Source organism: Nipponia nippon, unplaced genomic scaffold (genome assembly GCF_047370975.1).
Source record: "Nipponia nippon isolate SJK-2023a ecotype South Korea unplaced genomic scaffold, ASM4737097v1 scaffold_3, whole genome shotgun sequence".
Classification (NCBI taxonomy): Eukaryota; Metazoa; Chordata; class Aves; order Pelecaniformes; family Threskiornithidae; genus Nipponia; species Nipponia nippon.
This window is the reverse complement of record NW_028262347.1, coordinates 4,214,778-4,236,525: the sequence shown is the minus strand read 5'-3', so window position 1 is coordinate 4,236,525 and position 21,748 is coordinate 4,214,778. Positions and strand designations below refer to the sequence as shown.

At 40.9% G+C, this 21,748-nt stretch overlaps 1 protein-coding gene across 8 annotated transcripts in view; it reads left to right on the top strand.

The window, feature by feature from the left end:
* Positions 1-21,748, top strand: part of MKLN1 (muskelin 1) — a 99,992-nt gene that overhangs the window by 52,622 nt on the left and 25,622 nt on the right. For 7 of the 8 annotated variants that reach the window (XM_087766960.1, XM_087766955.1, XM_087766959.1 and 4 more), the window contains 3 exons: positions 14,607-14,819; positions 16,661-16,882; positions 18,886-19,015. In XM_087766960.1, coding sequence (XP_087623086.1) covers positions 14,607-14,819; positions 16,661-16,882; positions 18,886-19,015 — 565 coding nt within the window. The remainder of the gene's footprint in view (positions 1-14,606; positions 14,820-16,660; positions 16,883-18,885; positions 19,016-21,748) is intronic. The other variant, XM_087766956.1, reaches the window with a different exon arrangement.

Below are 21,748 nucleotides of genomic sequence, written 5' to 3'. Positions count from 1 at the left end.
CTGGCTGGCATGCAAGGCTGCAGTAGGGCCAGGAGCAGCATATGTTTTCTCTTCAAGTTCCTCATGCCTGACTCCAGCAGAGTAACACTGGGATGGGAGAAAGAAGGGATACGCAAAGGATGGCTCCATGGGAGAGACGGGAGAAGAGATGAGTTGACACAATAAAGTGGCTGCAAAGGGATTTTAGAAGAAAAAAAAAATACAGGGTGCAATGGAAGGTCAGGAAATGCAAATGGAAGATGGGAAGGGTCTTGGGCTGAGAGGAAGCAAGATAGGGGAATTTAAAAAAAAAAAAAAAGAGAATGAGTTGAACGTATGGGGAATTTTGAAGAAGAGACATACGTAATAGAGAAAAGTACAAAGAAATGCATGTGGCTTTAGAAGTGATATTCTAGGAGGACTCTCTGCGTTGGTATAGTCTGCAGTGGAGTTCAGAAGAAGGCCTGCTGAGGCATAGTCCAGGGTTCTGGTGACTTACTGAGGTACAGTGAACTGGCAGCTGCCATACTTGCAAACCAGCAGTGTTGTGTGGTGTTTTGTTTTCTTTTTTTCCTTAGAGAGATCTGGATAAAACCTGATTTAGAAATGAAAAGGTCAATCTCAAATGTTGAGAAGTAAATTCAAAAACAAAGACTCCAGATGTTTCTCTAATAGGGACATCAACTGTTCACAAACAGTTTGCTAAAAGGAAATGTCTGTTGACATGAAATTTTAAAAAGTATTCAGAGTAGATTCCAGTAGAACTTAGTCTTGGTTTTGTGTTGTATTGTGCTTGTTCTGCGTGTATCTCCTTTGTTCTAATTAATCGGTGACAGTGGTTAAATTAGCTACTCAATAATTAAGCTTGGACAAGAGCGGAATGTGGTGAAAGTTGCATCTTATCCAATGTTACCGTAGGGGTAACACACAGTAACGCTTTTGGGATAAAGGTACTGGTAGCTTCTGTTGCAATGTGTTATGAAAAGGCTGTGTGACCTTTTTAGTAAACTCTGCTGCTGTTTTTCAAAATTTGCCAGTGAGCTGGAGAAATGTCTCTTTGTTCACCTGAAGTTGCATTTGTGGTTGTTAACAGTTAGACTACCAAAGCTAATTTTCCATAGCACTTTTTACATCAGGAAAAAATACTCCCAGCACTGCTGGAGTAGCTGATCATAGAATCGTCAAGGTTGGAAAAGACCCTTAAGATCGAGTCCAACCGTTAACCTAGCACTGCCAAGTCCATCTATACCATGTCCTCGAGCACCATATCTATCCGTTCTTTAAATACCTCCAGGGATGGAGACTCAGCCACTTCCCTGGGCAACCTGTGCCAATCTTGACAGCCCTTTCGGTGAAGAAGTTTTTCCTAATGTCTAACCTAAACCTCCCCTGGCGCAGCTTGAGGCCGTTTCCTCTCGTCCTATCACTTGTTACTAGGGAGAAGAGACCGACCCCCACCTGGCTACAACCTCCTTTCAGGCAGTTGTAGAGAGCAATAAGGTCTCCCCTCAGCCTCCTCTTCTCCAGACTAAACAACCCCAGTTCCCTCAGCCACTCCTCATAAGACTTGTGCTCCAGACCCTTCACCAGCTTCGTTGCCCTCCTCTGGCCACGCTCCAGCACCTCGATGTCCTTCTTGTAGTGAGGGGCCCAACACTGAACACAGTACTCAAGGGGCGGCCTCACCAGTGCCCAGTACAGGGGCACGATCACCTCCCTGGTCCTGCTGGCCACACCATTCCTGATACAAGGCAGGATGCCATTGGCCCTCTTGGCCACCTGAGCACACTGCTGGCTCATGTTCAGGTGGCTGTCAGCCAACACCCCCAGGTCCTTTTCTGCCAGGAGCTCTCCAGCCACTCCTCCCCCAGCCTGCAGCATTGCATGGGGTTGTTGTGACCCAAGTGCAGGACCCAGCACTGAGCCTTGTTGAATCTCATACAGTTGGCCCCGGCCCAACAATCCAGCCTGTCCAGGTCCCTCTGCAGGGCCTTCCTACCCTCCAGCAGATCGACACTTCCACCCAACTTGGTGTCATCTGCAAACTGACTGAGGGTGCACTCCATCCCCTCATCCAGATCATCAATGAAGATGTTGAACAGGACCGGCCCCAGTACTGAGCCCTGGGGAACACCACTTGTGACCAGCCACCAACTGGATTTGACTCCATTCACCACCACTCTCTGGGCTCAGCCGTCCAGCCAGTTTTTAACCCAGCGCAGAGTGCACCCATCCAAGCAGTGAGCAGCCGGCTTCTCCAGGAGAATGCTGTGGGAGACTGTGTCAAAGGCCTTACTAAAGTCCAAGTAGACAACATCCACAGCCTTCCCCTCATCCACTAAGCGGGTCACCTTGTCACTTACAGTCTTAAAAAGGGGGTCTAGAGGACCTGCTTGTGGTGTTGGGCTGAACCTCTGGTGTACGTACCACAGCTGCTGATGGGCAAACAAACCTGAATTAGAGCTTCTCCGCCGTCCCTTCAGTGTATGGATCCTGCAAGGCTTCTGCAGTGCGTGTCAAATCCTCCTCCTCCTCCAAGCCTGCGTCCTTCCAAGGAGATGCACCATGGAGCCGCTCATGACCTCTCAGCTGTACCTACAACTCCCGTCCTTCTTTCTCCTCTTTGGAGCGCTCGAGTACGCGAGAGCTCTCTGCATCAGCTGGCATGAGACACAGCCAAAACATGTGAAGTGTAAGAGCCTTTAAGAGGTTTTACCCTGAACCAAGTGGAATGTTCTGACAAATGCTGTTGTCTCCAGGGTTTATTAGTGGTTGTAGATCAGTAGACCTTTTCAGGAATTGGGAATAAATAGTTCTGAAAAAATAAACCTTGTCATTCCTTGGGCATTTTGATCCTAGGCCAGTGTCAATTAATAGAGAAACTTAATGTGTATGTTTTGGTGTCTAATATTTCTAGTTTCCAAGCAGCAACTTTCTCTTTTGAAGGCTAATTTAGTGAAATTCGGTACAGGAGGACAGTTTAAGTGAACTGTAGGAAAGACTTTGCTTGGTGTAAATTGATAGTTATGTGGGTTTTTAAATAGCATCAAAATGCTGAAGGATGTTGATGCCTCTGGAGATTTGATAAATGAAAATAAAGAATCGTGGTAGTTGGCATATTTTGTATGTCACTAGTATTCCTGTACCTTGTTTCAGTATTTCCTAGAGACATGAGGAGAGATACAGGATCTCCCTTCAAACAGAGTGTTACTGCATGAATTGGTAGCTTCTGTAGTACGTTTGTAAATATGGTATGTTGACTCATCCTCATTCGGGCTTTTTTAGAGGAAGATTCTGCTCGTAAAGCAGTTCTGTGAAGGACGTGGAATTGTGTAAATGGGTTAGGTTTAGGTGACACTGTGTTTCTCAAAGTTTTTAAGCATTTCTTGCCAAAGGTAGAAGTGAAGGTCTGGTCATGGGTTAACTGGTTGAGAGGATAAATCATTTCTCCCAATGAAGGAAAGCGTAGGTCAAAAGTGCCCGCTGTTCAGTAGGTTCAAAATGGTGTAGAAAACCTGTGTATTGTAAGGTGACAGTTTGCTGCTAACACCAAGTGCTTTTCCAGGTTACTGAAAGTAAAAGCTGACAAATGCAGAACTCGTAATAGTGAGAGCCAGGGTGAATTTCGTCTGCTGTTGTATTTCCAGTTAGATTTTCTACAGTGTCAGCATGCATTTCTTGACGTTTGTTGACACGGATGAATTTACACAAAGCTTCCAATGTCATATTAGCACACAAGCATTTTATGTGTTTGTAAGTGTTTGACACCTATGACTGATTTTTTTTTTTTTGGTTGTGATGCAGAAATACGTAAGCTTATCTATGTAAAGATTATACCCTATGCTGTTCTAAGTGTAGGAACTGAACGAGTCTCAAATATTGACTCCTTCCCACAGATGGTGATGTAGTTTGGAAGACGCTTTGAGTAACTTGAGGGTTTTTTGTTTCAAATACTGTGATGTTTATGGACTTGATCTAATACACTGAGCCTGCCATGTCCTACTTCTGAGTAGTTCCAGTTGTACAGATGCTCAGTTGTACAAGATGCCTGGTGCCACAAAAGCACATAGGGAGAAAGCAGCTGTCCCCAAAAGCCTGCAATAGAAACTTGGATACTGCAGATACACCTCTGAGCCAACTTCCTAAATAGTGTAAATGCCTACGAAAGTAGGGACAAAGAAGGCAGATGCTGAAGTGAACCAAATGAAAAGTATTCTAGGCTGATCCTAAATATCGCATGCTAATGTTTTCTTTTCCTCCCTGCTTAGTAGCATAATGATTTAAAAATGTTCTAGCCAGTACTCTTTCTCCAAAACGTTAGAGAGAGACTTTCAGATATGCCTGACTAGCTTCTCCAGTGATTTCCACAGAGGCAGCCTAAAACAAAAAGACCCTATTGAGGGAGAAGTACCTCTTTTTTTTTTAATAAACTTTTTTGAAAAGGTTTTCAGCTTTTAAAGGTAACTTCTTATTTGCTTATGCTACCTTGTGTGCCTAAGGAGCTCTGTCCTCTTAACCCTTGTTTATTTGTCTTTTTTAACTTTGACATTTTTTTTTTAAAGAAAAGAGGATCGATATTTTAAAACGGCTCTGGGTCTTAAGTTATTCAATTCCATCACTAGGTGCCTGTAGTTCTTGCTTCCAGCATGAAAAAAAGCGTAGAAAACCAGCCAAACTTCAGTTACTCCTAACACCAGATGTTTCAGTGTGTGGAGGTCCCTTTCCTCCACACATTGGTATTGAAGTCAGTCTCACAGAGAAGGGAATACTTAAATAAATGCATTATGCACGGTGTTCTGAAGGCTGCAAAACTTTGGCAGTCCTGGAGTTCGTGTGTGCCAGTCTTCAGATTATATGTGGATTTCCAAACCATCATAAAACCTTCAGTTGCAAAGGGTGCAGCTTGTAAACTGCGTTTACACCTTGAGGTAATGCATCACGCATAGTTGATTTGTGGTGTTTATGTTCCGATAAAAATCACCACGTGAACTCTAGCTTATGATGAGTTTACTGCTCCGATCTCAGATCTGGAATGCAGCTTTATTTTACTTATTAGGACTTTGTTAGGAAGTTATTGCATCATCCAGTTGCCTGTAAATTGCAGATGAGGCAGTATCCAGAGACACGCTAGGGTGGCTGTGAATGCATCTCAAGGAAGATGACACATTATTCAGCTGCTTAGTATTACACAATTTTCAGGTAAGGATTTAGTGAAGTGATGGATATTGGTATAAGGAGCACTGATTTATATCCTTTTGGGTTTTAAAGACACAGAAATAGGCACCTGTAAGACAAGAGCCAGCTGGTGTCCCTGGGACCCTGCATTTCACACTTAATGGATGGGGAAAAAGGATTTTAAGGAAGCAGGAGAGTATGTGGGGGTAGAAGGTGGAAGGAAAGCTTATTCTCTTGCCAGCAAGGTGAAAGTAGCTTCACACACCAGTCAACTTTGCCTTGGGAGTAGAGTAGTCTCTTATTTCAGCTAGACTGTGAAAGACTTCTGTTACGTTAATGCTCCTCAAGCTGTACAAATACAGAAATCCCTGAAGAAATATCAGTTATCCTAATATGGTAACACAGGGGAAGCATTCTCAAGTAGTATCATAGACAAATCCTTAGCTAACTTGTCTGGATAATTACATGCTTGAATGTATAGTAAGTTTTTGTGGACCTTACTGCTAATAATGTATTTCTGCCACTGGGTTTTGGAGGTAATTAGGACTTAAGCTTTTCGGACTGTCTTGAGAGCATATACTGGCAGAGTGGATAGCGCATTGATATGTTGAGTTCTCAGACCTGGAAGAGTGTAGTATGTTTAATAGGACTTAATCGTGAATTTTCCAGGGCATGTATGTGATGGAGATTTTATTGATATTGGGACTCAGGAAATCTTGGGTTCTAGTCCTCGCATTGCCCCATGCGTGCTTTGTTTTCAGTGCTCTGTCTTTTAAAAGCTCCTCCACGTGTGCTTGCTGCCATGCGTTATGCTTACTCTTCTTAATATATGGAAGAGAAGGGTTTAGCATGGTGCTTCCCAGACCTCCGGTGAAAATACTTGCACTGTTTCTTGGCTGATTTTCCTCTGTGTAGGTTATTGCAAAACTGAAGGTGCTTTGTTTCTGAAACTATGACACAGCAGAGGCTACCTGTGTGCTGCGCTTCCAGTGGTAATTGATGCAGTTCCTGCAGCTGGATAACTAAATTACATTCTGAGAATAGCTGAAGGGTGATATAAACAAAAAATTCAGAAGCTACATCTTTCCTCATCTGTCACTTAGTTCAAAAGAAGGCATGGCAGTCTCCACAGTTCTGTTTTTTTCAATGCTGAAAATATTCTGTTCTGATATATATATATTTTTTTCTCTTGCCATGTTGCTATAATAGCTAACAGAGGAAGCCTGCATTAAACTGTACTCAGTATCTGTATCCCTGAGATGGCAATCTCATAGCCATGGGTTAGCCTGAGGGGAAAAATTATACAGCCACTTTTATGACTTTCGAACACCTCTGAGTACAAACTACTCCTTTGTCATCTGTTTGAGACTGTCTTCGCTTTCTCAGAAACATCTGAGAGCCCGTGGCTGTCAAAGTATTTAGACTTCATAATTTCATGTTCATCTATTACCAGCTTTTCAAGGACAATTAATTAAAAAAAAAAAACAACCAAAAAAACCCTTCAAAAATTCTAGCCTTGGATCTTCATGTTTGTGGCTAAACACTCCATAAATGACTAGTTAATTTTTTTTTTTCAGCCTGCTAGCCTGTTGGTCTGCAAGTGCGACTGTAGTGAAGCCGAATAGTTTGCATGTATGGAAAAATCTCTCTTGGCTGAACCTTCGCTAGCCATTGTTACTGGTAATGAGAGGACAGTGTGAACTTATGATGCATGCAAAAATGACCTCATTCGACATCCTGCAATTGTTAACGGGGTTGGTTAAATTCGGCACACGAGGGATGTTGTCCTGAGGGCCCATCTCTCGGAGCTGGTGAAAGCTCTGGTTCTGCGGTGGGTCGTCTGTTATATTTCATCAGTGTTACTGAAAGCAAAGCTGAGCAGTTGATGTGTACCAAAGCAACAATTTACTTGTTAAAATTTCAGAAGCTACGATTTTATTCACATCTCATCCGTGTGAGTAGCACTTGGTTTGCAGGTAAATTGCGCCTGTTAGAAATAGCGCAGTATTGATGTCCTTTTGCTTCAAGGTTGTCTTGTACTAGGGTATTACTTCAGTGCTTCTCTTGTTTGCATTTGTAAGCTGAATCCTGTAGGCTGGATGACTTAGTTTTGACCGTAAACTAAAGCCTAGACAAGACCTTCATACGTGTTCCTGCAACCTGCTTCACATAAATGAAAGAATTATTTCGCGCTGTTCGTGTGCTTGAAGCTCTGTGAGTTTTTTCCCCTTTCCACTCGCTTGCCTGGAAATTCTCTTGGTCATAGGATGCCTTGGTTTACTGCAACATGAGCTCCATGGTGTTATGCATTGCTGGAAGGCCTTGATGATACCTTGGCGTGAGAGCAAGCCAAGTGAGAGCACGTAGCTCAAAAATGACCCAGGAACGTGGCTCCCTGCACTGGCAGTAACGCAGGCATCGGTTGCCAACGTTGTTTCTGCACTGTAGGTAAACTCATGCAACACAGCTGTCAAAAGCAGAATATTGGTGCTTTGGAAAGTTCATGGGTGCACTTTATTTCTTTAGAGGTGCGTTTATCAGGGTTCATCAGAAGCCAATAGGTCACGTGCTGGTTCATTCTTTTATGAAAATACTCTGAAATTAGTTGCTTCTCCAAGCAGGCCTGCTGGGAGACTAATTTTTAATGGGTAATCTCATGGGAATAGAACATTAAGCATTTATTCATTTTCATAGCAGTGTTCATGTGCTGCACTGAGTCTGTTCTCATCCGTGCTGTGATGAACCCGCGCTGATCCCTTAAGGATGGGGCAAACTGTCCGAGTCAAGTCTTACATAGGGCTGGAAGGGATGGGCCCCTCATGGGTTGTCAAATCCAGTCCACTGCTGTCATAAGGATCGTGTCGTACGATCTCTGAGCTTAATTGTTTGACTTAGAAGCTCATTGAACAGTCTTTCAAAAATACAACACTGGGCCATTTATTTTTTACGTCTAGTCTAAGCAGGGAAAGTCTCTTTGTCTAAGGCTCAGCTTGAGGCAGTGAAGTATCAAGACTGAGAAATTAGGACTATCCCAAATACGTGCCTGTTTTTAGGAAGAAAAAAGCTTCATCCTGTTTAATTTTTTTGTTTTCCCACCTTAAAGAGGTGAATCAAAACCGTGTGCTCAAAGCTGCCTCTGACTTTAATCTGCTTCATCATGTCTGAGTCAGATGCCCAGACAGGCCTTTGCAACTAAATCTGTTTAGTTGCATTGCTATAGGAGGGTACTTGTAAGCAGATTAACCATACCTCAAATACTATGTCAGCTGCCTGACCGAAGGATATCTTCCTTGTCCTAGCTGTGGCCAGACTTAATAGTCCATTATTTGCAAATACTTGTCAGAAATTTTTTGATATCTGAACCTAATATTTGTCGTGAGGCATTGAACTGTTTTGTGTGAAAAATTGTGTAGACCCATGGCTTTGCAGTACTGGTCCTGGGGGAGTTTAAAGCGTCGTGATGCTTAGCCAGGTTCTGATCTATTTAATAGACTTCCCAAAATATTTGTTGGCAGAACATCTTTAACTGGTATACTCTCAAAGCATATTCTTTATAGCTGGTACAGCAGCTGTAAAAGTAAGTTGGAATATCTGTTATCTTCCATAAATAGTGGCAAGAATATCTTAGAGTGGAAATGTGTGGCTGCTGACCTAGTGTGACTGTTAGCTTTGTATGCTGCTTCAAGCTTTTACTTAAGCAAACTCGCAGAGTAATTGAATGAGTGGAGTGTACATTCAGCATCCAGAATATTTTTTTTTTTTTGGAGCTAGACTCCCATCTCGTGCTCCTAGAAACATTTGAGATCCCAGTTTAGTCCTTGCTACGTCTACCCCATGTGGCATTCAAAGGTTTTTAAGTCTAGTGCTAGATCTGTCAAGTCTTGGATGTCAAATGACGCCTGAAGCACTGATTTCTGCCATCGTACAGAGTAGGAAAAAGTAGCTGGGATCCCTTGGCTGTAGTTGTTTCTTTTGCTGAATTTAGTACTCATCTACAGTAAAACAAATCGTTTTGAGCTACAGCTTAGATTAACATTTTGGGACTACGCATTAGCTGAAGCCTGGCATTGATAAATCACTAACAGTCTCTAATCTTAAAAAGCATATAGACCTGAATGAACGCCAAGAATAATATGCATTTCCTTTCATTTTCAGGATTGTGGAGAACTTTCCCTTTTTTGGGGGGGTGGGGCGGAGGGGGAAATGGATTATACTCTGGAACTGGGAAATGTGAGCAATTAATCTCTGCAGTTGTGTGTAGGCAGGAGGGCCTATTTGTTGCATGACAGCCTGCTCTCAGAACTGGAAACAAAGTAGGTTGTTTGTGTCTTTTTATGTCCTCGTCCTAGTTTGCTTTAGGACAAGAGCATTTACCTCATGACGCTTATTTTTGAACTTTATACTGGAGGCAGTGTTCACATTCCATTACAGCACCAAGAAGGGAGAATTAGTCAGCTGTTCTTTGTTTTTATTTCCCTGACTCTTGAACAGGGTCCAGGCTTGCTCCTGAGGTTTTTCATCTGGATCAATCTGAATAAAACAGATTTTCTTGCAACTGAAACACCTTTATTTGCAAAAGGTTATGATAACCCAAAGAAGCCAAGCTCCCCCAGTTTTTGTTTGGGAGGTGGGATGGGGAGGGGAACTGGCTTCCTGCAGTCCTGTTCGCATTAAGGCGGGTTCGTAGGACATTTATTTAAATACAAAACAAAAAATGAAAGCTATCATGTTTGTGCCTTAGCGGAGCATGCCAGGATGCTGTTGCTAAGATGATGCATGCTGATTCTGGCATAAATAGTTACTTGAGCAGACCCTACCCTAAGGAGTTGAGTCCCAGTCCTTTCTCTCCTGTATAGGAACAAATCAATTATTCTAAGGAGGCAGTGTTGTCTCTTGGTGCTGTTGTGTTGCTTTTTGAAAACGTTTTGTAAGTTAGTCCTTAAGTGGGATAATTGCTTTCAGCATTTGCAAGTTAAATGAAGAAAGCTCTAATTAGATTTTATAAAGTGGCTTAGCATGTTGAGAAGGCTTTTCATAAAGTATACTGTGTATTCACTTGGCGTTGCACAATTGAATTTCGTGTAGCGCTGATGAAACAAAAAAAATCCTATTTAGCCTTGGTCGCTCCTGGGCACTTAAAGGATTGAAAGCCTGTCTTAGGTACTCCTAGCTATACGTACTCTCTTCCTTCCCCTGCCATCCCACCCTCATCAGGGCGTTTGTCTGTATTTTAGAGACCGGAGGAGTTGCATCAAGACCAGCCTGCTTGAGGAAAGATGTTAGAGTAGGGCATAGGAGCTTGGTATTTTGTAGCGCTTTAAAACGGGGCCGTGGCACATACTGTTTAATCTGGTTTAGCTGTTATTATGCTGTGCTAATTGTACGGTGGTGCTGGGTGGCAGAGAGCCATTTTGTTCAGGTTCGTCTTAGCTCCTTGTGGGCACTTATTGAGTTCCACAGAAACCGAGCGGTGCCCATGCTTAGTAATCTTTGGTATTGTTTGGTGTCCTGTAGGTTAGAAATGTGATATGCTAATGCTTTACTATTGCCACCGCGGCCTTGGCATGAGCGGAGGGGCTGGCCAAAGCAGCGTAACACGTTGCTTGCCATCTGAATAAGAACTTAGCCTAGTCACAAGCTTCTTTCACGTGTGGTTTCTGCAGTGTGCGTGCCAGGACCTTCCCGATGAGAATTGGAAAGAGTCTCCAAAGCCGGTGTTTGTTCAGATTGTTTGGGCGCTGTTGCTGGATGTGACTTACTAGAGTCTGTTTTAACTAAGATGCGCTCCGTTTTGGAGGTAATACCTCTACTAAATCAGTCAATCAGTTGTTGAAGCTTCATCTGCAAAAATGTAGATCCCACATGCTAACAACTTTGAAGACAGTTCAATGAAACTAGATCTAAAGAACAAGCACTTAATGAGAAGTCCTGCATTGATTTGTTGTGACTTCAGATAACCACAGGAGAAGATCAATGCAAACTGGTCAAAACTATTATTTGCCTTCTGCTCTGCTCAAGAAGACTTGGGCTTGTTTAATCTTCTTTTCTGGTTATCAGTGGGCAGGTGAAACTGTCTTAGCTGCAGATACGTTTGGGAACGGCAGTTAGTATGTTTAGAGGAGTAGCAAGTACAATAGATACTTTTTGTGTGTCTGTAGCTTATCTTTGGTGATAAGGCACAGATTCGAGTAAGTGTGTTGAGATGTGTAGTGAGATCCAGTCACCTTAGGACATTAACTCATGGATCGTCAACAGCCTGCGTCCTGGCAGGAGGGGACAAAAGGTTGTTCTGCTCTCTAACCATATTTGATCTCTTCAGCTGTAGGTTAAAAAGAGTCATGTCTATTATGGTCAATTTTTCTCGCTTGTTGCTTCTAAGAGGTCAAGTTCTTTGAACGCTTCTGGAATCAACAAACTCTTTGCCGTTTGAATTTGGTGGGTCACTTTCTCCATGACAAGTTGTGGCAGCACGTTCTTTGTCTGAACAACAGGCTTGCTATTGTAACCGCATGAAGTACACGTCTTTGGATGAACATTCACAACCGCCCACGGGCTCTTGATTCACTTAACCACATGTGCCTTCAAGTGTTTTATTCGTTTTTCAGTGCCTGCCCATATCTGTCTTTGTAAATGGACTTTGTGTCCCCCTTTGAAGTATATACATACTACAATGACTTCTGTAGTCCAATTGAGTAGCGCTCAAGCGCACAGGGATTTAGGCCTTTCTCCTCTTCTGCCTCAAATGTCAAACCAATGTGTACCACTGTTTAATGGAGTTATTTACCCATATTCGTAAACATGGAGACTAAATTGGAAACTTTTGGCAGATTCCATGTGATCTTGTAAGTGATATGCAGGAATAACTGCAGTTTTCTTTGAGAAAAGATTATGAATTGGGTGAAGTTTTCTGTATTGAAAGAGAGTCTGTGCTATGGCAGGTTCTGTGAATTGGTGAAGTTAAAGTTCTGAAGTGAACTTGAGGTGATGAAGTTTGTGCTTGTGGTCTGTAGAGATAAAGTGGTCAAACTTAACACCGTTAGTAGCTCTTTAAAAAGGCAGGTATTGCTGTGTGAGACGTGACCAGTATATAATTCCAGAAAGAAGATATTTTTCCTGAATTCTTTTCCCATTTTAACATAGTCTTAGGATTTGAAATTTGTATGTTGTATACTTAGCCAGTGTAGTACCTGTGCTGCTGATGCCAATGGCTTGAAACTGGTATTGTAGGTGCTGAGTGTCTCAGCCTCGTGTCTGTACTCAAATTCCAGTTGACGATGTGGCTCTTCAAGGCAAGGCAGGTCTGGAAACTGCTAAATTGGACGTACCAAAGACATTATTTGAGCAAACTTGGTAGGATCTGCTTTAACCCATAGAGCATAGAGAGGTGAAGGAGTGGGGGAAGATACTGAAATGAGCAGGTTCAATTAAAAAACTGCAATGACCTGACAAAGAGGGGAGAGTCAGGAAGCACAGGGAGGTCTTAACATTTCGTGTAAATGACAGCTGTGCCAAGGCAAGTATGTGCTCTTTGGCAGGGGAATGGTGGCATATCGTTAAGTGTCCCAGCTGCATAAGTAGAGGTGGATTTTGTCTGCTGGGGTTACTTTCTTACGAATCAGGGGCAACCTTTGGGAATACTCAAATCGGTACTTATCATGCTAAGAAACTACCCTTTGTGTTTGGAACAGGGTCCTTTGGAAGATACTGGTTTGTATTTTCTAGGAACAAGACAAAGTGTGTTGCCTCCTTCTCTGTCAGCTTCTTCCATGTGACCAAAGGCAATGAATGAACTTTTGCTGCATTTCGGGATTTTATGCTAATGTTTCACTTCCATCAGTATTTTTTTCAGAAAAGAAAATGATCTTAATTACCATGAAGTAACTAATCCTCAAAGCTGTAATCATTGCTAACATAATGCTTCATATTTACAAAATACGAACAATTCTGTTCACCTCTTCAGATTGTTGTTTTGAGTTACTGTAAACAGTTTGCTGTAACTGCTCTTTAATCAAGAAACTGAATTCTGTAACATGAGTAGTAAAGTTTTGACTACAAAAATGTAATGTTTCCTTTCATATTTTATCCAACTTAGTGAAATGTATTCCAACAGTGTATTTTAAGTTTCAGTAATAATTTCAGTATAGTTTTTTACATGAAATGGTACAAATATGAAGATTTGTTTTCTGTAAAGGTGGGATTTGGTAGCACATGGAGCAAATATCGTGCTGATTATTTGGTGGGTCATGACTACTTTTCTTTGTCTTCTAATAAATGGTGACTTATGTTACCTCTTTGCCTAATTGTATCATCTTTATTTTTCGATAGATTTGAATAGATTTTTTTTTTTTTGTCTTTCATACTTCGGTCTTTTGTACATCTTACCTTTTTTTTGTCACTTGAAATCTTACCAGTTTTCATGTTGGTTTCCAGGCTCTCAAAGTTAGCTAGCCAGCCTTGTTCTGGCATCCTCGTTTATGAAGTGCCAAAATTATACAAACTAAGGCCAAATGAACCACATAATTTATCTATAAACATGATGCCAGTTTTTTCTTTTTCTTTTGCCTGATCTTTTGCAAATAAGGCTTTGCACATCTTGATTTCTGTTGTTTTGGAGTACAGGAATATCACTCTCATGCTTCAAGATGAGTGTATGAAGGCTCTTAAAATTAGATTTGGGAAGCAGAAAGGATACTGCCCAGTACTATGTAGCATCGTGGTAATGTCATTGAATAAGTTACTCTATGATGTTAGTTGAGCACTCCTGGATGGATAAGCACATAATAATTTGACAGGGGCCTCTGTGTTTCTCTTGAAGATCATAACTCACGGCAGTTTTGCTTACCGTGGGAAACTTTCTGGTAGTTGGCGATTGGAATGGCCATATCTATTTGTGAAGGGCAAGGGAGTGCTTTTGTTACCTTCAAAGACCCATTACGGGATATGATTGCTTGTGGGAGTGTCTGGTTGTGATCTGTTAGAAAACAGCCTATTAATAAAACAGAAGCTCTTGTAATAGAGCACTTCTTAATCTTCTTCCTATGTAGTTATTTATAGGCTGCAACATCTTAATTTGCCTCTCATGTGCATCAAGTTCTCTTATTTTAAAAGATCAAGTAGCTTTCACGCGCCTCCGAGAGTCACTTCTGGAGGAAACAGTCTGTTTTCTAAGGAATCTTACAAAAAGACTTCAAGTCATAAGTTTGTTGTAAAAAATGTGTTGAGGTTTTCGCTGGGGTCTTTTCAGAGGACAAAGAAGTTATGGAATGTCCCGTTATATACATATTTCTCTATTAATCCTGCATTTCTCTGATTACAAGCACATTTTCTTGAATTCTCAAAGGATTTCCAGTTGCTGATAGTACTTACTTGTCTTTAGTGAGTGTGCAATGACCTACCTGAAGCAATATTAAATGCATCGTTCTCTTTGTTTTTGTGGTCATTTTCTTTATTAGAGTGGTCCTAGTGCCAGATCTTGTCACAAGATGTGCATTGACATTCAGCGAAGGCAGATCTACACGCTGGGACGCTATCTGGATTCCTCCGTGAGGAACAGCAAATCTCTGAAAAGTGACTTCTATCGCTATGACATTGACACAAACACATGGATGTTACTAAGTGAAGACACTGCGGCGGATGGAGGGCCAAAGCTGGTGTTTGATCATCAGGTCAGCTACAGTGATGCTCTTAGTGCAAGTTCTCAGTGTTTGCGAATCAATTTTGATCGTAGCCTCCTGCGATTGAGAGGTGCTGTACCAGGTAACGCAGCAGTGACGAGGAAGGCTGATCTGCACTCAGTTAAATTCTAATAGCATTTTTGTCTAATGCCGCTGACTACTGGTATTCTAGTCAAATCGAGTCAGAAGAATCATAAAAACCTTTGCAAACTAATTCATTCTATTAAGACACATTTTATTAAAGCTCAAAGCACATTTCATCTGTTTTTAATCAGTCTTATTGAGCTGGGTTTGCAGATCTGCCTACTCAGAGGGCACTGGGGAACAACTTGCAAAGCTGTGTATGGAACCTTCAGAAGAATGCTGTAAGCAAGCTGCTGAAATGAGGCCAACAGGATCAGGATTCTTTCAAAGTTGGTTATCTTTTAAAATGTGTAGAATGTGCTTGCTTTGTAGAGATTGAAACACCTCAGAGGAGGGGCAACTAATCTTTTAAAAAGCCACACCTGTCCACGTGTTCAAACTGAATCCTTTTTTTACTTATATTGTGTGTTTAATGGCTTTTGTGTACTTGAAAAAGGTATTTTGTTCTTAATTGATTGCTATAAAGCATGGCCAAGAAACAGCACGTCTGTACTCATTTTTAAAGCAGCCCAAGAACCGCTTTTATTGGTACACTAGCTGTTTTGTAACTAAAGCTGTTGTTTGCCAGCACAATATGTGTTTCTGCTGACACTGAAATTAAAGATACGTGTTGTCTGCAGAACAAAACCCAATCAGTCTTTCTGTTCTATTAATAACAAATACCAGTCTCCCAGGTGTTGGGGAAAAGGCAAAAGTAAATTGTCAGCTGGCAAGGCTACTCTGGGTACCTTGTTTGCCTGCTTCTGAAATAGTTTCTTTTTTCCTCTTCTGTCTCTTAGGAAAGAATGTCCTCCCCGAGTTCTTTATCAATCTGCAGCTCTTTCTCTTCTCTCCCTCAGTACCTACTGCGATAGGGCGTTTTGTTTAACCTTCACAAAAATGTGCTGCACTGGAAGTGTTTTGTGTAGGTTTTGCTGAGTAGCATCTCTATCTTACTGTAATCTTGTCTGGTTTTGGTGGTGGTTTTTTTTTTTTCCCCCCTTCTGGCTGGTGTTTTGTAACCCTGTATGTTGCGCTATGTCTGAAAATATCACCTGGAGTCAGGGTGTTTTGTTTGATTTGTATTGCGATGCATCTCTTGTGCCATAACCTGAATTCAGGCTTTGGGGATAAACGCATTTCTGCTGCAGCCTCATCAAAAATCCTTGCCCAGGTTATGGCCCTGCTTTATGTAGAAGTAATGGGGGTTAACAGTAAATACGTGCTTGGGATGGCATCTGAGTAACAAATCGCAGGCTGGTTTTGGATCGGTTGAGCGGCAGTCAGTAAATTAGCAGTGATTTTGAATTTTTCCCTTGCATACTGTTGCCAAAGGCGATACTCTGTTAACTTTGACAGAATTGGCTATGGATCCTGGTGAAAAACTCTAAAATGTTTTTCCCTAAAATCAGCAGCTAGAGGCAAGTTTTCTATGTGATGAAGGGTGCATGTAGGCTCTTTTTTTTTTTTTCTTATTAAATAAGCAAGTTAAAATTAGTCTCACATTTTAAATGAGGGACTGTTTTCTGAGCTTAATACCTGTCAACTGTGAAGACACGGGTATTCATTTCTGTTCATTACAGGTTCAGGAGATGTGCAGAGTACTGCCTTACTAGGTATCACGTGCAGGGAAGGGATGTTTAATCTTAAATCTTAGCGTGCTCAAGTGTTAACGTGCTGGCTTAAAACTACTTCTTTTGTTCTTACAGATGTGTATGGATTCTGAAAAACACATGATATACACCTTTGGAGGCAGAATTCTGACCTGCAATGGCAGCGTTGATGACAGCAGAGCCAGCGAACCGCAGTTCAGTGGATTGTTTGCTTTTGACTGCCAGTGTCAGACATGGAAACTTTTGAGAGAGGATTCCTGTAACGCTGGACCTGAGGATATCCAGTCCCGAATAGGACACTGTATGTTGTTCCATTCTGTAAGTATCTGCACCATACTTTGATGCATGATGCCTGACTTTAAGGAGAACATCTGGTTTTGATTTTTCTTGCAAGTTTGAAACTCTTTCATCTCCCAAGTGGTGTGTTGTCTCACTTGATTTTGTGTTCGCTAACATTCTGATGCTTCTTTGGTAAGTGCAGGTGGTATTAATTCAAGTCTTGGAGCTTTCATGACTTCAACTGAATAAAAGTTCAAGTAAAAAGCATGGTGAATTTTAAATAGTTGATTTTAATCAAATAATGGTAAATAGACCCAGAAGCCATGTTAAAATTTGATCTAAAGAGAGTTTTTCTTTTAGAGTTGGTAGAGCATCTTAGGGTATTTACTAGACCAGAAGCTTCTATGTGGTTACTGGAATGGTAAACTTGGCTAGTGCAGGGGCTTACTGGGCATGTACTGAGATGCACAGCCCTCGTATTCCTCTGTGCTGAGCACTTGGCTGCTGCTTGTCTTGAGCAGCTGTTAACAGCTGGGCACAGGCGGCATTATAGGCACTTCATCCAGACACTGATGGAAAGGCTGAGGGGTGAGGGGGTGGAGGGCGTGCAGCAATTTATTTAGTATTGGGTATTAAAAAAACACCTTCCATTGCCTTTCCAGTTGTGCTCACCAACCAGACGTTTGCTTAAGTGGAACTGCAGCGTGAGGGTGGTAAAGGGAGGACAGTTAGTGTCATACATGTTCTGGACTAGCTTTCCACGTAGGTGTTTTCCCTGGAATAGCACAGTACAGAGGGGATTAGCATCAAGTAGGAACTCTTGCATACGTAGGTGTGGTGCAGTGGCAGTTCTGCACTGAATTTACATGGCAACTTCTTAGTGGTAGTAAGCGGAGTTTGTAGAGTTTTGCTGACATTAAACTCCGACTTGGGGGTGGGAGGAAGAGAATTAAAATTAATATTGTGGCATTCAAGTGTGTACTGATACCACCCACTGAAAACCAGCCAATTTGAACAATTTGCTGAGTTTATCTTTCTTTCCCTTTCAATTGAAAGATCAGAATTTTTATAGTGAGTACTGTGCTTTCAGAGCTTCCAATTTCATTTTTGTTTTGAGTGGCTCTCTAAAATGTGGTCAAAAACATATTGCAACACACAATTCGGCACAGGTACCAGAAGATTTTTCAAGTATGTATCCGTGGTAAACGTAAGAATACAGGTTTCTGTAAGCACAGGTCATGGAAGTTTAGGTCCTTTGTTTTCTCAACCATTTGAAAGAAAAATAATCTGCTTCTTACGGACTTTCCACTTGGCAAACTTGAAAGAAGTAATAAACCTGTTATTCTTGGCTTGCTGCTTGCCATTTGCTTGTTCTGAGTTTAGTAATGTGCTGGTACCTGGATGGTTTCTCTTACAATTTGTCTTTTATTCTGTTTTTTTTTTTGTTTTTTTTTTTTAACAGCAAAGTTATGATCTAATGGGTTTTAGATGTGGAGACTTAATTCTTTAAACTTGAAAAATGAATTGCTGTTTTAATGTTCTGAAGTTATAGCTTGATCAGGCAAGGTTACAGTAGTTAACTATGTAAAATCTACCTGGTTGCTCTCGAGCATAAACTCTGTGTTGGATCCAGGTTTGTGGTCTCATACGCATCATGAAAAAGAAGTCTTTAAAATTGCATTTGTAAGAGGTTTTTCAGGGTGGAGAAACTGTGAGCCCTTAATGGTTTAGCTCTTGAAACTGAGAAAACATTAATTCAAGAACCCAGAAGATCAAGAATCCAATCAAGAACTCTCAAGTTTTTCTTGAGTTCGAGAATAATAAACTGTTCTGCATAATTGTTCTGTGTGAATCTTTGCAGAGATGGAGGTGAGTTATTTACCAAATAAAGATTAGTGGACCTCATAGTTAAGGAATGATTTTAAGCTTAGAAGAAACATATCTATTACTCTTTGATTCATCCATGTTTTTGTTAATGGTCACAGATGGCCAACATAGTTTCTTGAGCTTGGTAAAGACATATTTGTTGTTTTCCATTCTAGAAAAACCGCTGCTTATATGTATTTGGTGGCCAGAGATCGAAGACTTATTTGAATGACTTCTTCAGTTACGATGTAGACAGCGATCATGTGGATATCATATCAGACGGCACTAAGAAGGATTCAGGGATGGGTAAGATATTAATTTCTTATTAACATATTCTTTATTAACATATTAATTATAATAATATTATTACATTACTATTAACATACTCATTTCTTCTCATTGGTACAAACGAGAAATATATTGTTAAGTAGGTGAAAGGCCAGCTTCAGTGTCCTATGGTATCAGGTTAGCATCCTTAACCAGCCCTACGTACCCAAGTAAACTCCACAGTATATAGGTTAAACTTATGCCAGCTCTTTTGTCCTTCCTGTCATTTGACTCTCACCGTCTTCAGCACGATACAAATAATTGATGCATGAAACCATATAGCCCCTCAAAAGAAAAAAAATCAGCAAAATAAGAACTAAAAATATCTCCTTTGAAACTCCAGCAAAGAAGAAAAAAAAAGGCTGAAAAAATCATTTTCTTTAAACCAGGAAAGGAGAGAGCCTTTTTTTTTTTTTTCCTAGTTTTCACCAAGTGAAAGATGACATAAAATAGAAATAATCTGCTTGGTTTGAGATGCAGAAAGGCAGGCAAGATGCTCAGAGGCAGAGAATTGGAGTGGAGGGACAGAGGTTATTTTGCCTGGCAGGAGCTGACTAGAAGGGTGAGACCCGTTGTCCTGTTATTCTTGTACTAAATTATCAGGGAGGGGCAGAAAAAGGTAGGAGGGGAGTAAGGCTTCAGTCCTGTTTGGTTCATACCACTGGAGCTATATACACCAGGCATAGTTCTGTATACCATAAACCTTTAAAAACACCCAAAAGGCATCGTAACAGAACCATAAAGAACTTATTTTATACCTCTTCTCCTCAAGTGACATAGAGAAGAATGTTCCTTTTTTCCAGAAAGGATTTGTGCACGTATAAGCACATCATTTTCCTGTGTTGCATATATCCTGATTTTCAGCATACAGCTCAGAAGTGGAAATTTGTGTTGCAGTGTGTACTACTATAGGAGAGAAGTTATGGATATTTCTCATATTGTGTATATTTAGTCCCAATCTTGTTTTCTCTTCTTCCAGTTACCGAAATCCCAGGAAGCTGATTTACCTTGAATTTAGGCTGCCTTCCTTATTTTGAGCAGGCTTAATTTTTAGTGAGCAATTTTGCTGAACTTTTGGAGTGAATTACTGATGGTTATGAGTTATTGTTTGCTCATTAATTTAGTTATGCCAATGAGGGAGAAGAGTACCCAAGCTCTTATTTTCTGGACTCATTTATTTACTTGAGTGCTTCCAAGAAAGATCCAGCTTGTATTGTTGACAATCTCCTTTATTAAGGTGCCTGCATGTTGCCTGATGCTGCTCTACACAAACCTACGCGCTGTTTGTTGTCCTTAGAGCTTTTAAAGAATTGATTTCTTTTTTTCCTGTGAAATTGCTAGCATTCTGCCATTTTGCTTTTTTAAAACTACATTACTTTATAGCCAGAAGCTTTAAAACATGTGGCCTTAAGCTGACACCTGTGTCTACTTGAGGTTTAAAGATACCGAGCTTGCCTTACAGCTGGAGAAGACAGAGCTCTGCTTCTCAGCAAGTACATTCACTGCAAGGTTTGGTTAAGCAAATAAGGCTATAATATTTAGCCCTCCTCCCCATTCCCTCAGGCCCTGAAGCGGTGAATAGTAGACTTTGTAAGAAAATGACTCATTGGAAATAATTTGCGAGTAGATTTTCAGTTTACTGTTCTCCTGTGTATAGAAGGTAAACAAACAGATTTGAACGTTTCTCTTGCTTTTGAAAGAAAATGCTAGGATTATTTGCATTTTAACAGGAGGAGAACAAATGCTTGTTACATCCAGACAGCAAATGCTGACAGCACTATTTTCACCCAAAAAAAGCAAGTCTTTATTGTGCTCTTCTTAGGTGGTGATACACCATTTTGATCTGTACGAACAAAGTGATTCCCTGACTGGTCGCTGTGAAGTTTTAAGCTGCTCGGTGTGATGAGTCAAGTTGAGGATGCCTGACCTAAATGTTCCTATAAAGTCCCATGATTACATTTTGTTCCTGGCTCGCATGTGGCATTTAGTTCTATTCTTAGTTGAGCTATTTTGATTTTTACCCTTTGTAAAAACTTAATTGTGCCTTTATTTAAAATTTCCATTCGAGTAGTGAGAAGGCTTTAAAAAAAGTAGTAAAATAGATAGTTAAGGATTATCAGTAATATGGAGTTGTTGCAATGCTAGAAAACTATGGTAATGACATGTTGGTTTTGCTGCTCTCATCTTCTGGATGAGATCTTTATACTGTTTAGTGTTTCTTTGCTCTTAGCTGTGCTTTTGATGTTGATCTTGGAACCAGTTCCTTGTATAGGTGATGTGTTTGAGAGAGTATTGGGTGATAAGTATCACTTCAATTTTCTCAGTTGGAAGTAAAGAGCAATAATTTTGGCAAGTTTAGATGTGTTTTTTTCATTCCTGGGAAAAGTTCAAATTTGATCAAGGTACGTTTCCTAAAGGATGGGTTTGCACACAGCTTTCCCTCTAAAAATGTCTCCTGACTCGATCTGCTTTGAATGTGGGTAAACCTTGCGGCTCTTCACGTCTGGCAAATGCCATTTGCCAGTGAGCATGGGTGCTTTCTCCAGCTCATTGCATCAAAAAACCTGGTGCTTTCTCTTTGCTGTCAAACGAGGGCACTGCAGTGAATTTAGGCCATTAGGGTTTGTTATCTTTCTGCTGCGTGATAACTGTTAAGAGCAAGAAATTTGTTAGTTCAGCTGGAGAATGGACAAAATGGGACTGAGGAAAAGA